This window comes from Panicum hallii, chromosome 9 (genome assembly GCF_002211085.1).
Source record: "Panicum hallii strain FIL2 chromosome 9, PHallii_v3.1, whole genome shotgun sequence".
Lineage (NCBI taxonomy): Eukaryota > Viridiplantae > Streptophyta > Magnoliopsida > Poales > Poaceae > Panicum > Panicum hallii.
The window spans coordinates 8,707,145-8,722,543 of NC_038050.1; the positions used below are offsets into that span (position 1 = coordinate 8,707,145).

The 15,399-nt window shown below is 45.9% G+C and overlaps 3 protein-coding genes across 3 annotated transcripts; 1 reads left to right on the forward strand and 2 right to left on the reverse strand.

The window, feature by feature from the left end:
- The first annotated feature begins 599 nt into the window (after positions 1 to 599).
- On the forward strand, positions 600 to 4,604 carry LOC112874842 (transmembrane protein 56-B-like). The gene is made up of 9 exons (XM_025938401.1): positions 600 to 775; positions 1,525 to 1,661; positions 2,709 to 2,797; positions 2,872 to 3,007; positions 3,119 to 3,193; positions 3,288 to 3,409; positions 3,532 to 3,607; positions 3,997 to 4,056; positions 4,160 to 4,604. Exons 2-9 carry the CDS (start codon positions 1,545 to 1,547, stop codon positions 4,286 to 4,288), a joined length of 804 nt encoding a protein of 267 aa, XP_025794186.1. The 5' UTR covers positions 600 to 775; positions 1,525 to 1,544; the 3' UTR covers positions 4,289 to 4,604.
- A 289-nt stretch (positions 4,605 to 4,893) lies between these two features.
- Positions 4,894 to 8,649, reverse strand: LOC112874843 (ras-related protein RABF2b-like). Its single transcript, XM_025938402.1, has 7 exons — positions 8,462 to 8,649; positions 7,870 to 7,947; positions 7,626 to 7,793; positions 6,829 to 6,877; positions 6,218 to 6,291; positions 5,461 to 5,554; positions 4,894 to 5,238 (listed from the first exon to the last, which is right to left on the reverse strand). Exons 1-7 carry the CDS (start codon positions 8,501 to 8,503, stop codon positions 5,132 to 5,134), a joined length of 612 nt encoding a protein of 203 aa, XP_025794187.1. The 5' UTR covers positions 8,504 to 8,649; the 3' UTR covers positions 4,894 to 5,131.
- Positions 8,650 to 13,366: 4,717 nt separating this feature from the next.
- Positions 13,367 to 14,498, reverse strand: LOC112873645. Its single transcript, XM_025936659.1, has 2 exons — positions 13,979 to 14,498; positions 13,367 to 13,869 (listed from the first exon to the last, which is right to left on the reverse strand). Exons 1-2 carry the CDS (start codon positions 14,496 to 14,498, stop codon positions 13,367 to 13,369), a joined length of 1,023 nt encoding a protein of 340 aa, XP_025792444.1.
- Between the last annotated feature and the right edge of the window lie 901 nt (positions 14,499 to 15,399).

Consider the following 15,399-nt stretch of genomic DNA (forward strand, 5'->3'; position numbering starts at 1 on the left):
CCCTTCTTCCAATAGTATTCTTACTACTACGCAGGAACCATTTGATTGCTATAAGGAAATGAACTCGGATTACAAAATCGGGAAAACAATAATATATGGTGTCCAGTTTGTCCATTTAGATTCCTTGGTATAGAAATATGGATGTTCAAAAGTAGCATGTGCAATGTGCAGCAAACGACAGCAGCTTATCCACATCCAGCAGCTCTCAATGTGACCAGGCTCCACTAATAACGTTGACAAAACAGTGGTAATTTGGTTGGATGACAATGGAGACCAGCTGCAAGCTGATGGAGTTGCCATGTCGAATGACCTTTCTGCCCCTCACCAGTCCTCTGGATTTGCCCAAGCAAGGCAATGATTAAGCAGTTTAGCACCCTCACCGAATGAGCTGTGTCTTCTTGCCAGGAAGTAAAAATATATGCTAGCTCTGTCTTCACGCAGAATAGTTTATCTCATTATCTGTCTTCAGATTAAGCACTTAATGATGCTGGTGTGATAATCAAGGTGCAAGCTTTAATCAAGGTGGTAGTTGCAAATGCGGCAGCCGCAAAAGGCTCCGACGGGTGGTGGCACGCCGCAGCTACCCGCCTACCCGCTCCCTCCCTCCTCCCCCGTGCCCGCCCGCCCGCCGCCAACACCAACAGCACAACCAGCGCACCACCACCCAAGAAATGGAGCTCAGCCTCCCCCTCCTCCCCGCCTCAGCTCCGCGCGCGTAGCTGCGCCCCGCTCCCCCGCACTCTCGCGCGCGAGCTCCCATCCATCCCTGCGCGAGGTACTTGTCGCCCCGCTCTGCCGCCCCCCCGGCGCGGATCATTTGTTGGCGTTTGTTTCTTGATCCTTTCGGCTTGTTTTTATTCATCTCCCCCATTCTTTCTTTCTTGGTGGGGTTGGGTTGAGTTGACCCTCTTCCACGGATCTTGGGCTTTATTGACTTCCTGCGATTTGGGGGGGATTTTTTGCTCTTGGGGCCATGCCGGCCGTCGGTGGCGTTTCTTGGTGAAGTACACCAAGTGCCTCGATCCTATGTGTGTTTTGACCATTTGGTGGCAAGTTAGGTACATTACCTTTGCGTAGGTTGCAGCGTTCGGAGTACCGCTTTATGTTGCTGCGCATGGAGATCTGCCTGTGTCACCGACACCGAGCCGACCTGATGATGTCTTGCAGCATCTGTATCTGAGCCATGAGTTGCTCAGAATTTGTCGGTGTGATGGTTGACACGGATTGCTTTTTTTTCCTTTAGATTATGGATAGTTCCGGCCTCAGCATTCATAGGCTGAATGCTCACAGCCAAGACACGGATTGCTTAGTGGTGTGTCCTCGGTCCCTATACCTTTTCACAGCCTTGGGACCGGATTGATAGAAGTTGTGTGGAAATGCTGCTGAGAATAGGTTTGAGCTTGTCCATGAGCATAACAGACGTGTTGCTAGGAAAATTTGGTAGATGTTTCAGGCACCACGAAGATCCAATTCTGGGATGTTCTCTGGAAATAGGTTCATGTCAGTATTCATCTTGTGATGCAGGTGCTGTTTGAGACGCGAAGATGGCAGCCGTCACAGCTTACAAATATCAAGCTCAGGCATTGATGAGGGACTACCTGCTAGCCGATCCACTTGTTCCGTACACCTCGGTGCTCATGGGCATTGTCCTCTGCAAGATGGTAGGTTGATTTTCGCTTCCAATGTCTAAGCTATGAACTTCCGGTTCATGATTGCATTGGGTAATCAACTTAATGTGAGCAGCAATCCATGCTTCTGGCTTACTCTTTTGCACAGGATGACTACCTTCTGAGAGATTAGTTACACCAAATTGATGTTTTTCTTTCTTTTCACTAAACCCAAATGAGTAACACCAGTGTGTCCATAGTGGTGTGAAAGGCTAACTGCCACGAATAGGACTAGTTGTTGGCTTATTAATAGAAAGAAGACCAACTGTGCCTACAACATTTATTACTCCTCTGTTTAAATTCTTGACTGTTGATTTTAAATGTAGCTTTCGTTGCCAAGATTGTTGACAACCTCCAGACCTCTCAGTCCAGTAATTCTACTATCAATAGCTTGATGCTAACTGTAATTCCCTAACCAGCAATGTTGACTAGACATATTGATTTACTCCCTTGCAAGTCGCAAGGCTTATTAGCAGAAAGAAGACAAAATGCATCCACAGTATTTATTAGTGCTTTCTTCTTATAAATTCTTGACCATTGATGCTAAATTTAATTTTTTTTGTGATTTTGTCACTAACATTTTTGACAACCCTTGTACCTCTCAGTTCAGTTGTACCATTGCCAATTTGATGCTAACTGTTATTTCATAACCAGCAATGTTGAATGAACACACTGATTTTTCCCCATATGGATATCCTTGGGCAAGTTTTAGTAGTGGTTTAAATCAATTTGTCCAAAGTCAAGCACTGCTGTGTCTACTATATCCTCAATCTGATGCCATTTTTCATCCTGAGTCAAATTAGCCTATATGAATCAAGTATATAGATCAGGACAAAAGATAACTTATCTGGCGTGAGTCCCTTATTCAAGTCCCGCCATCCTCCAGAAACAACAAAACAACCTTCTCGAGTACTTCTATATGTGACAGAATATATGCCATCATATGGCTGGCTGCTGGCCTTTACATTTCTGGACCTTGTCAGCAACTTTTTGTATGACAAAAGTCAAGTCTTTTGACAAACAGCATGCTTTCTTGTTTAGGCTTATGATTTCACTCGGATATTGAGCTCCTTTTACTTCAAGGGCTATACTTCATTAACAAAAATACAACGCATCGAATGGAACAATAGGTTAGTAATGTTTGAGAGCTATTATATCTTTTCTTTTCAGAATCTTCATACTGACGATCAATTATACGTTTCAGGGGTATGTCCAGTGCACATGCAATCTTTATCACAGCTGTGTCGTTATATCTTGTTGCGTCGACTGATCTTTTCTCTGACCGGATCAAGGGACCTATTACATTCCGTAATTCGATCATATCCACTTCTGCATTGGGGGTACTGAATACCATTTATTTTGATAAAGTAGCATTTCTTTTATTCTTTATATAATGTGCTTACATTTCATCTTCAATTGACATAGTTGTGACTTGCATGTATGCTTTACAGGTTTCTGTCGGTTACTTCATCACTGATCTTGCAATGATCTTCTGGTTGTATCCTTCCCTTGGTGGAATGGAATATGTAGGTGCCAACTAAACATTAAACATATATGCACTGGAAGGTTCTTAGGTGTCCCTGGTTAGCATTATCTAATGGTTATGTATTGCCGTTTCAGGTCCTCCATCATACTCTTTCCTTAGTTGCAATAGCATACACAATGTTGTCTGGGGAAGGGCAGTTTTACACATACATGGTTCTTATTTCAGAGACAACCACCCCTGAAATCAACTTGCGATGGTAAAGCAACTGAATTGTTTTATTTATTTCTTAAAATTGAATTCTCAGTCAATACTTTTTTTTTGAAAAAACTTCAATACGATTTGATTGTAATGTGCTGTTTGTTCTGCTTTTCTTTAAAGGTTCCTTGACACAGCTGGACTGAAAAAATCAAGCGCTTACTTGGTTAATGGAATTCTGATGTTTGTTGCATGGCTGGTGCGTATACTAATATTTCTTGAACTAAAAAACAGCCTGTCTTACCTTAAAAAAAAAAGAAGAAACAGCCTGCCTTTCCATTTTTGTTGTTCTTGATTTTCTGTTGGAAACAGAATGCAAATGTCCGCATGAAGCTTCCATATGGAAAACTGATAAAAATAAATGGCTGAAAAGGAGTGATTTGTGAATGACTGCACTCATATTATCACATTTTTAAAAACACCTCCTTTTTTCTCTTGAGGCTTCAATTTTGAAGTCTCTCAGCAGCGGGTTGCCATACTGGGATGTTTTCGCTTTCACAAAAATCATTTGCATGGCTAACCATTAACATTCCCTGATATATTGACCTGATGACTCATGATGATAGCATTTGTTCATATTTCTTTCAGGTGGCAAGGATATTTTTGTTCATATATGTATTTTATCACATCTATTTGCACTACAGTCAGGTACAGAGATCTTCATTCCAAATGCATCAATCTTATTTTGCTCGAGTACAAAACATCTTCGTGCCATCTGACACATTTTCTATTCCAAATTACTTAACTACAGATTATGCAGATGCACGCCTTTGGGTACTACCTGACATTTCTTGTGCCATCAGTGCTCTTTGTGATGAACACAATGTGGTTCATGAAGATCTTAAAGGGTGTGAAGAAAACACTGGCAAAATGGCCATGATGGATGACGCCAAGCGGATCCCAGAGCTAACAAGACTTGGCTTCCTGGCAGCACCGTGTGACCTTGATTTGTAAAGTTATGAATATCAGGTTAACTAGAGAAAGTTAATGTGTAAAGTATTAGCAAACAAGTTAGGTTAGATGAAATCGCCCTATTTTCAGCAAAGCTGGAATTTCATAACCAGTTTGGTTTGTACCAAAGTTCTAGCACGCTGTTATGCTTACACCATCTGCGCCATGTGTATATCCGAAGAGCATTTGAATGGATAGTTTATTCACCAAATAGAATCCCAGCTCTGTGTACTTTGAATTTGTGATTCAACAGTTCAAGACAAAAGGGCCGATAGCACAATTTACCCTTAAATTTAACGGTTCCATGCAAGGAATTTGGAGATTAAATTACTCTTAAAATGTAACTGTTGTGTGTCCGGAAATTTAATTCCACCGAAGTGTCATATAAACAGGGAACGTCAAACATAACAGGGCATGGTAGTGTTCTTTTCTTGGTTTCTGCAGCAATTAAAACTGCGGCTGGGTTTACCATATCAAAGGCACAGCAGACGTAGCATAAGTTAGACCGAGGTTAAAACCCCAACAATTGTGATATATGCAAATCTGGAAGGAGTGGGCGCAATCATATGATAAGAGCACAATCAACACTTCAGTAACACTATCCGTGCAGTGATATTCTAGTATTGACATTTACATGACAAACACATGAGAAGAAAGAAGAGGGAAGCTGGAGCATTATCAGGCTGGAATGCAGCCACACAGAAGACTGGGATGTTTTGTTTAACTTCCTCCGGTACATTTCACAATGGCAGCATGAGGTTGAAACACAGATTCAAGAGCAGCATGAAGAACTGCTGACCATTCTCTCATTTGGTCTCTGGTTCAGAACCATTCCAGCCTGTGGGCTTGGATCCTGTTGCCCTTGAAGCAGTCTCTTTGCTGCAAAGGGATTAGAAGACAATCAATGTGTCCAATGTTAGAATGTAACAGTATCAGCAATAAAAAGCAAGAAACTACCGAGATTACTATGTATTATAAATAGAGAGATTGTGGAGTGAATGCACAGTGGATTGTACTATGAATTAAAGATCTGTCTGTTACAACTGAGTGTTCAGCCCATGGACCATCCACCCTACCAAATTAGAATGGAACTCAACTCACCGATCTCATAAAATATGTCATTCACATTGATTGCAGTTTTGGCAGATGTCTCCATGAAGAAAAGTCCATTCTCCTGTGCATACGTTTTTGCTTCCTGCATCAAAAGAATATTATATCGAACACACATATCAACAAAGTTCAACTGATTGTAACACATGGGCCACACCGGATGAAAAAGATGCTACAACAGCAGGAAGCAGTCCAGGCTTATGTATCCTAATTGTAGATTGCAATATTTTTAGCCTTCATGCTACATCTATATCGCGTGGCATGCAAGTGGGGTTGGATTGAAAATTTGGATAGTGTCATAGTAGAAAATTTTGTGTGCTAAGTTCTCTTTTTGCAAGGTAGATTGGAAAATTACCATCGAAAGGATTAATTTTATCCATAAAGAGAAAAAAAAAGGCAAGGTGCCAGAAACTGCCGGACCAAAAAACAACGATGATGATGATGACAACAACAAAAACAACCCAGCCAATCCCAAGCAAGTTGGGGTATGTCAGATTTCAAACCCAACATGACCCATCAAAAAAAGGGAAAAGAAAGAGAAGGGTCATAAGGCATCAATAATAGTGATATTATTAGGCTATTATTAGGCAATCTAAAGCCTCCCGAGATGGCATACCAGAAACAAAGCAGCTAAATGTTATGACAATGCTACGCTATATACTGAAACAGAAGAAGGCTTGAAAACCATGATCAGGAAGAAAGTAAAATGAATAGGGAGAGGAAAGACGGAGAAATAGGAATTGCATACCTCTGCTGGCACCTGCCTTGCGTCTAGCATATCAGCTTTGTTGCCAGCAAGAGCCACTATTGTATTCGGGTTTCCTACACCAAAGTAAAGGGAAAATTCATTACTTGTGTATCAACAAGCTACATAACTATTACATGGCTTTGTTTTTTTCATTATTCACATTACCATCAACCATACCCAAAAACTCAAACATGAAATGGGTTGGGGGAATCTAAGTTTCAGGGAAAAATAAATTCAGTGGCATATATAGAAAAGGTAATGCACTATCTCTATTTCTTCCAAATGATTTAATGGCCACACAGGAAGTACGAAATAAAAAATAGCATACATGGAACATTACAAGGTATAGATCAAATGAAAAGGTATAGGCTAAAAAGGGAAGCCTAAAGTGATTTATTTTTAAAATAAGGCCACTAGATACACCATCATTTAATACTGAAAACCAGAAGCATTGGGCGTCGAATGCCATTTTGAGAAAGTATATCAAATATAAGGGGCAGATCAGTGCAAAAGGACCATGAATATACTTTTTTTGGGTAAGCATAAAAAACATTTCTTTGCAGGGGAAAAAAAACTAAAACATAGACGGAGCATCCTCAATCTCGAAGTACCTTGAGCTTGAAGTTCTTGGACCCATTTCTTCGCACGAGTGAAGGAGGCCTAACAGTAACATAATAATGATTAAGTACATGGTGGTGTAATTGCATTTAACAGGGGAAAGGAGATGAAACTGTTGAATGATGTGTTGCTTCTGAATTGTAGCCCCAACTAAATCATTGCATGATGTATGAAAAAACAGGGAGCACGAGTGCAATAGGGAGGTGCATAAGTGGTTGGAATATGGCTACAAATTAGAAATTACAAAACAAGAGAGATTAGTACACATCTAAATGCAAGTGTTTATCAGTGAATGAGCAGGCATGTTAAGATCGATGCACATCGATTAGTGCAGAGCATTGAAAGGAACATCAGATATAAGTTGTCAACTATGCATTGCCAATGGCTTTCAGCAATAGCATCAACAAGAGATATATCATAGAAGTACAAGTCATCCCAGTACCCAGGCAGGCACTCCATGTAGTTTTACCACTGGTTAAAGGCACTTACTATATTGAAAGGTCAACACTTTTTCACACTACTGAAAGGATAAAAAGCTACAAACATCTCGTTTTAATTGCTTGAGTCACAAGAATACCATGAATGGAACCATCAGAAAACTTTTGCTAATTATGGTTTCATTACTAATCAGTGCTCATCTCAGCAATGCATTGGTATGAGTTTTAACTTCTAACCGTTATTATTAACCAAAGAATCCATTAAACTATGAACCTTTGAAAGAAATCGCTGGGTCCTAAATCCTGATACATCAATTTATCTAGAACAAGTAAACTATTAGTGTTTTACTAACCGGATTCGTGATGTCATAGACAATGATGGCAGCAGCAGCACCCCTATAGTACATGGGGGCCAAGCTATGGTACCTCTCCTGCCCAGCAGTATCCCAGATTTCAAACTTAACAGTCTCATCATTGACCGCCAAGGTCTGGGAGAAGAAAGCTGCTCCAATTGTTGATTCCTGCAAATAGGTAGACCGACAAATGAGCACAAGAACTAGCAATACGCTATCTCATCACGAGAATCAAATGATTCACCTGGAATTCGACAAACTGTCCTTTCACAAACCGAAGAACCAAACTAGATTTGCCAGCGCCCACATCTCCAAGAAGAACCTGATAAAATAGAAATATCATGTGCAAAATTATATGTTTGACACATAACTGCAAGCCCCCCACAACCTCGAGAAGCGGAATTTATTCACGGATAAGAGACCATTTAGGAGTTCATTTACCACCAATACTGAAGGCCAATTAAAGTCATCATCCGAAGTACATTTGACAACCTCAAGCCACCAATTGGCAACCAAAAACGCAGGTACTGTTTCTCTAAGATAACGCAGAAATTAACCAGAAGCTAGCCATTTATCTAGAAACATTAATTGGACAATTCGCCAAAAAAAAGGAAGTATAAATTCTTAAAACTATTATCAACAACCATAAACGAAAGGACCCCATCTATTTGTCCCGTCGTGGTAATCCATAGGCAAAGAACGTATACGATCGCGACCGACCCTACGCGACTAAGCACCAACCAGCCAAATACTGGCGATCAAGATCCGGCCGGCCGGGATTCGATCTGCGGCGAAACCAAGAACGGGAATTGAGCGCTAGGATAGGGAATTCGCACCAGCTTGGCGTTGCGGATCTTGTTGCCGGCGTTGGCCGCCATCGAATTCGATGGCGGATTGGGGGAACCGCGGCCGCGCCTCCGACGAGATCAAATCGCACGGAAGGAACCGGACTGGGGAATTTCAGTTGTTTGCTTCCACCGCTCCCGTGTTCCGCGTGTGCTATATGCTTCTCCCCCGGTTTTTTTGCTTAAGAAAAAGGGTTTCCCCCTCTAACCCTGCTAAGTTACATAATTGCCCCCAGGCTTGCTCAACACCACTAGATGACTGGAAAGCCCTGCTGGTGAATCTGAACGCTCGAGGGGTAGCCATGGGTTAGAAATGGTCCAAATGGAACATACTTTCTCCGTCTACAAAATAATGCAACTCTCGCTTTCTAAGAAGTTAAATAATTTTAAATTTAACTAAATTTTATAAAATAATATTAATATTTATATTATAGAATAAGTATCATTAGATTAATCTTATAATATATTTTTATATTAAATCTATTTGGAGACATAAATGTTAGTATTTTTTATAAATTTAGTCAAATTTAAAATTATTTTACTTCTCAGGATGCAAGAGTTGCATTCTTTTATGAACGGAAGGAGCAGGAGTATGGAGCAAAGTCCACATCCATATTTTCGTGGCGATTGGCGAATATGAAAAGGAATTGGATTGTTTCCAAATTATTTTTCGAATCAGGAAAAATTTTAAGTGCAAGTACAAAGCTCTTTCTAAAACAGAAACATCGCGTAACCCAAAGTCAAATATTTTCTTCAATGTGAGAAATTTACAGCATGCCATGATTCCTACCAATGCTTTTTTAACTTTTTAAAATAATTTAAAACTGTTCTGTATATTTACTATGTAATGCTAGTTGAATAACCATAACAAACACTTGTACAGTATTTATTTGGCTTTATTAAATTTTATATTTAAATATGAATCACTAAGGAAAAAATCATCTTATAAATACTATATACGTGTCCATCCCTAACATATAATAATTCAAATTGCAAATTATGGGAACTGATACTTGCAAAATTATGAATTTATAAAAGTCAAAACAACGGAAGAGTACTGTTTAACACCGGGCGTGCATATGCATATTCACTCCACGTCGAGAACCAGAAACATCGGAAGAGTAGTAGCGTAGCGTAACAACAGGAGCGAAGCCGAAAGATACGTCAAGCCGGCGAAGTCGCCAAGCTGTCTGCCACCGCCTCCCCCTGCTGTGCGCGCACGGCACGGCTCGCCACCGCGGGCCACCGCTGGCGGCGAGCATCAACGCCCGCGGCGTACGTCGACGACGAGGGCCGCAGAAGCAGAATAGTGTATACTAGTAGTTTTCTTTTCTCTCTGAGTGGTTGGAGCCTTGGACGGGGGGAGGACGACGAGACGTCGCCGTCGACGCTGTTGTTTTGGACTCGGGCATCAGGCCGAGGCGGGCGGGCAGCAGGGTCATGAGCAGTGGGGGCCGCAGGCAGCCGGCCCTGAGGAGCTTGACGTGCCATTCGCCGTGGCGCGGCAGGGCTACGGCCGCGGCAGCGATCGCAGCGGTGTCTAGGGCCTGATTCCTTTGACCGCGCTCCAGTCCTCACGCCCTGCATCGTCTCTCTCTCACCTGCCGCGCCTAGGACGAGCTAGCGAGCTACCCTCTGCCTGCTGCCACAGCCTGACGAGCCCCCAAGTACTCCTCTGTCTTCTTGCACCACCGTCAAGGAACTGATCGAGCACGAGCGCCACCAGACAAGCCATCTCTCTCTTCTCGCCGGAATTCTCTCCGATTAGTTTTACCCCCTGCTGTGCTCCTGGTTGCGCTGGCTGCAGCATCAATGCCTGCGCCCGGGCCAGTCGCGTTACTGTGCATTAGGTAAGCGGCACAGTAACTTTTCCCTCCCAGCAGCTGAGCTGAGCTGAGCTGAGCTGCCTGCTGTGCCCCTGGGGCGCCTCCACTCGTCACTGGCCTGGCCAGTAACCATGGTAACAATTTTTGTCCGGCTGAATGGCCTGTGTCTGGGCGGAGGGGCCGGCCGATGAGCAGCGGACCTGGACAAAAGCTTTCCTCTCCTCCCCTTGTAGTGCGCCTGGCCCCTCTCTCTATCTGTCATCTCTGATCAGGATCAGTAGCCATCAGTTGGTGCCATGCATTGCGATGCGAACCCATGCTGCTGTGCTGGGCTGCTGGCCGTTTCCTTGGTCGTCCCTTCCCCTTGGCCCCGACGACTGCGTGCAATCGCAAACTTATTATTGGAATCGCTTTCACTGCTCGTTTTTTTTCTCTTCCACCGTACGCACTCGAGCTCGTGGTGTACATGCATATGCATATGCATCGATCGACCAGACGCTGGTATATGCGTGCTTGGTTTCTTACCATGCATCCTGTTGGACGAAATTCAGCATGCCTACTGCTATGCAAATCGATACGATGAACCTTTGTACATGCAAGGCACTTGGGCGTGCAGGCCTCGAACACACGACGACCGACGTTACGCTGTCGCCACGGATGCGATGATTAGCAAGAACGCGGCACATGCTGAGGTGCATGCACATACGTGCAAAGGATCGGACACGCGTGCACAGCCAATTCCTGAAACGACTGGATCGAACTGAAGGCATGCAGGCATGCATCCTGATCCCTCGCTATAGCTAGCGCTACCTCTCTCTACAAACCATAGCTCCTGCTCATCTATCCTACCACTGTTGTGATGTGATCAGTGGCTAGCCACACATGCATGCATGTACAGCTAGCTAGCTCGCCTCTAAGCAACGTGTGAGAATGATGCTAGCTTGCGAATTGCGATCGAGCGGCGGCTCTGATCTATAATTGCTGCGCACGCACTGCACCTCGGACGACACGCATTGCAGCCTTTTCCATCGCATGGCACGCATGATCACCGTGAGTTCATGTCCATGACAAGGTTGGCGCTTGGCAGCACGTAAGGTTGGCTCATGACACACATGAGTGCTCCTTTTCTTTCACTAAGTGTAATGGGAGCGAGACGACGACATAGATTTCCTTGGCGTGATTCCGTAGCTAGTTGCTCCACACAAAAGTCTTGTTGATGATAGGAGTTGAGCAGTGCTTGAAGGCTAGCGCTGAAGCACTCCAAAAAAACCATCTAGGCCTTGCGCCCTTGTGGTACCGGGAGCTGGAGGCTCCAATTGCTTGCCGACCTAGCATTTTAATTACCGCGACATGCTTGTTTGCGGATTTATGGCTAATATAATGTCGTTATTGTTGCTGTTCTTGTTTATGTATTTGACACGGTAAACTTAATTATATGCACGCAATAAACAAAATGGTACCGTACGTTTTCTAGTTTTTTTTTATTTCATACTATATGAGGATGGAAATTGGGAAGGGAACTAGTAAATGATGCGCGTGCTTTTGGGTGTATTTTGTCCATGTGACACTCGGATTTTTTTTCTCCCCCTCCTTCATGATGCACGTTACCGAACACTGGAGTTCATACCCATATATTCCACCTCAAAGGTAAAATTGATCTTTTCCAGCATGTTAGGGTTAGGGATTTTCGATTTAGGTTGGTTCGGGACTAAAGGGAGAGCCGAGGATAGAAGGTTGGCTCGAGAGTGGAGGTGGTTAGTGGGTAAGTCTACAGAGGCAAAGCTAGAGCATAAAGGCACCTCAATATACACATGTAAAAAAAAATCTTGTTCCTAGAAAATTTAGATGCTAATCACTTAATCTTTTATTTTTTCCTGGCCTGGTGCATGTGCACTCAGCCAGCCCAACATGGCTTCGCCTCTGACGCACCAGGGATTTAAATGACTTTGAGTAGTCAACAAGGAACCAAATTTGATTGATATCTTAGCCACCGGAGACGGGAGAAAAATATACTGTGGACGAGAGGCGGTGGAAAACTTGCCACTCGGAAATTGAGAGATCTAGGACAGGGCTAGGGGTAGGGGCTTGTGCCCCCCACTCCCTCCTCCGATCCCACCCCCAAGTTTATTTGGGCACGGATCAAGGACGAAGCTAACATAAATATTAAGCTAATTTATCTATAGATGCCTGTGCACGGTGGCATCGCCCTTAGCGTCGATGGCGGAGAAGAAAAGGAAGAGAGGGGTGGACGAGCCATTGAGCCCTATTTCCACCAGGTCTCCATTCTCGACTGGTAGGTATGGAAAATCAAGAGCTTGTACGATGCTACAACATATGATGAATTTCATCCCCAGTAACAAGCATGGTTGATTTTTCGATCCGTGACACCAAATGATTATCTAGGCATCAAATTATATCTATAAAAGGTATGGTACCATACGTCCGCCACGGTTCCTAGCAGACTTTGTTCCTAGGGATACAAGTCCCACCTTTTTTAGTCAACTCATTAGGTTCACTCCAAAATTTGCCGTGAGCTAGAATGACATGCCATGTAATTAGGGTGAGAGAGGAGCTAAACTTGCCATGCAATTAATTAGCTGAACCAAAGAACACCGTCGAATACCAGTTGCATCCCTGCTGTTCTAGCACGATTGTAAAGAACACTACTCCTTGACCGTAGATAAGCAAAAGCAATCTCCCCGTCTCTAATAATACGCTTCTACCATGCATGAACAATGCATCCTACGACAGTAGTCTAGACCTGTCAGGTTCAGGACGACCAGAAGTTCAGAAAAGCAAACCCAGCGAGCTAGTCACATGCATGTAGAAGAAAGCCCCCAGGCGTCTCGGACTCGCCGCGGATGGCAGCGCGCACGCGCTGACGGCCTCGAGCGGCGAGACGAGCATCGGGCATCGCCGGCACTCTGGCAGGACGATCTCGATCTGGTCGACGCCCACTCGATGGCCCGCGGCGTGCGCAGATCGGACTAGCACGCGGCGTCCTGGTTCCGGCAGCGGCCGCACGCACGCACGGGCACGGCGGCGTCATCATGCGAGACGGGACCTGGTCTCACTTGGGCGGCGCCGCGCCGCCCTTGTCCTTGTGCTTGGCGGCGGCGAGCGCCAGCATGGACCCGGCGAGCTGGTTCACGGCCGCGGCAAGCTCGGCCACGCACTGCTGGCCGGCCTCGCGGCGCGCCTGCAGCGCTCGCCCGCGCCGCTCCTCCACGGCCATCACCTCCCGGTGCCGCCGCTCCTCCGCGGCCTCCCGGCTCTCCAGAGCCTCCGACAGGATCGCCGCGCACCGACCGATCGCGCCGCTCAGGACCTCCTCCTCCTCCTCCTCGTCGGAGCGCTCGGAGTCGGAGCTCTCGCCGTCGCGGCCGTGATCGTCGTCGTCCTCGCGGTGGCGGTGTCCTTGTTCCTGACGGTGGACGTGCGTTCCCGGCGCTGGTGGCGTGCTGCTCCCTATCCCTGGCCGCAGGTCGTCCAGCGATGGCCGCCTCCTCTTCCTGTCCGGCGACTCGGGGCTGAAATGCGCCACGCGGTACCCGTGATGCCGCGTCTCTTGTTCTTGATTATAGTGAGAAAGAAACCAGTCGTGCACATCACCATCGAGCACAAAATGGCGCCCAAGAACTCAGAGAGAGAGAGAGGACCGGACGCGACGACAGAGACGTACCTAGAGGTAGAGATCGGGGCAGGAACTGGGCGAGCGGGGAAGCCTGCATGGGGACGTCGAGGAGGCCGGAGGACGCCCCCAAGAACGTCCCGCCGGCGCCACCGCCACTGCCGCCACCGCAGCCACCCAAGCTCATCCTCCTCTCGATGACCTCGCCCATGGCGTCGTATATCTCGCGGAGGAGGTTGCTCGGGAGGCCCTTCTCCTTCCTCTCCGCTCTGCCCATCGCCCAGTAGCTGGGCGCTCTGCCGGCGCCGGCGCCGGCCACCTCGTAGGCGCGCACCTTCTTGTAGTCCCGCATGAGGTTGTCCCAGCGGTCGTTGCACTGGTTGTGGCTGCGCCGGCACCCGGCGCGCCAGCAGTAGTCCTCGACCCAGCGCCACCGCGCCAGGACCTGGTCCCCTGGGTGCCGCTCCTCGTGCACCTTCCGCTTGGCCTCGATCAGCAGCATCGTCTCCGGCAGCGTCCAGTTCCCCCTCCGGTAGTCCCTCGCCACCGTCAGGGCGCCGGCGCCGGCCATGGCGACGCTCCTAGACTGCTCGTCTCCCGTTTGGCCGAGCAGCGCACGGGAGCCGCCTTCCATGGCTGGCTGCTGCCGCAGTCTGCTGGTGGAGTGGCGGTGTTAGCTCCGCGGTGCTGAGATGTGAAGCTATTTTGTATCCGGAAGGTGGTGAGATCAGCGTGTTATTTGATGTGATGGCATGCTGAAATCTCACAAGTCACAAGAGGAGGGGAGGGGAAGCCATGAGCTCCTACCTCCTAGCTAGGTGGTGCCTAGTGATTCCATTGTTGGTGGAAGCTGTATGATGAGGGTTGCATGCATGAGGTGATGAGGGGAAGTGAAGTACCACCAATAACTACTTCATGCTTGCAGTAGATTATAGAATCACATGACATCTTGAGATAGCACGGAGAAAAGTGGCATCTGTTTGGCTCTATGCATTGCCTTTTCATCCTCTCTCTCTCCTCTCCCTTTCTGCGGGCTTTTTTGACTTGGATTGTGTGGGGTTCTATTGAGTTTGACTACCTTTTTCTTTCTCCCTGCTGGTTCTATCTGATCATCAACAGATGCATGTGGGAGGAGTTTAAGGTTAGAAAGACATGAAGCTTTATTTGCTTAGGGTTTCAGGCAGGGGAATGTTTAGTCCTCCAAGCTTAATGGAAACCGAGTTATACTAGCACTGTGGCTCCATGGTTCTCCTGAAAAAGGGCTCACTTTTTGGGAAGTAGGCAGAACCACCGCAACCATTTGCTGAGGCAGTGATCAGGCCCCATGTTAAGGCATAATAGCCATCTTGTTTTGGTAATGTGAGAGGATGTGCAGGTGACTAAATTAACACTGGTCTTGGGGAGCAATTGTACGACTGATACCAGAGGCATCACATGGAGTTGGATTGTGTGGTGGCAGGGGAAAAAAGGCT

Bases quoted from the DNA above. Each gene is read 5' to 3' on its own strand.
- LOC112874843 (XM_025938402.1), bottom strand. From the start codon at position 8,503: ATGGCGGCCAACGCCGGCAACAAGATCCGCAACGCCAAGCTG. The intron at 5,555-6,217 runs GTATGCAATTCC...CTTTTGATGCAG, and splicing joins CAAGGCAGGTGCCAGCAGAG to GAAGCAAAAACGTATGCACA. The intron at 5,239-5,460 runs GTGAGTTGAGTT...ATCCCTTTGCAG, and splicing joins TGACATATTTTATGAGATCG to CAAAGAGACTGCTTCAAGGG.
- LOC112874842 (XM_025938401.1), top strand. From the start codon at position 1,545: ATGGCAGCCGTCACAGCTTACAAATATCAAGCTCAGGCATTGATGAGG. The intron at 1,662-2,708 runs GTAGGTTGATTT...TTTCTTGTTTAG, and splicing joins GCATTGTCCTCTGCAAGATG to GCTTATGATTTCACTCGGAT. The intron at 4,057-4,159 runs GTACAGAGATCT...ACTTAACTACAG, and splicing joins TCTATTTGCACTACAGTCAG to ATTATGCAGATGCACGCCTT.
- LOC112873645 (XM_025936659.1), bottom strand. From the start codon at position 14,498: ATGGCCGGCGCCGGCGCCCTGACGGTGGCGAGGGACTACCGGAGGGGG. The intron at 13,870-13,978 runs GTACGTCTCTGT...ACTATAATCAAG, and splicing joins GCCCCGATCTCTACCTCTAG to AACAAGAGACGCGGCATCAC.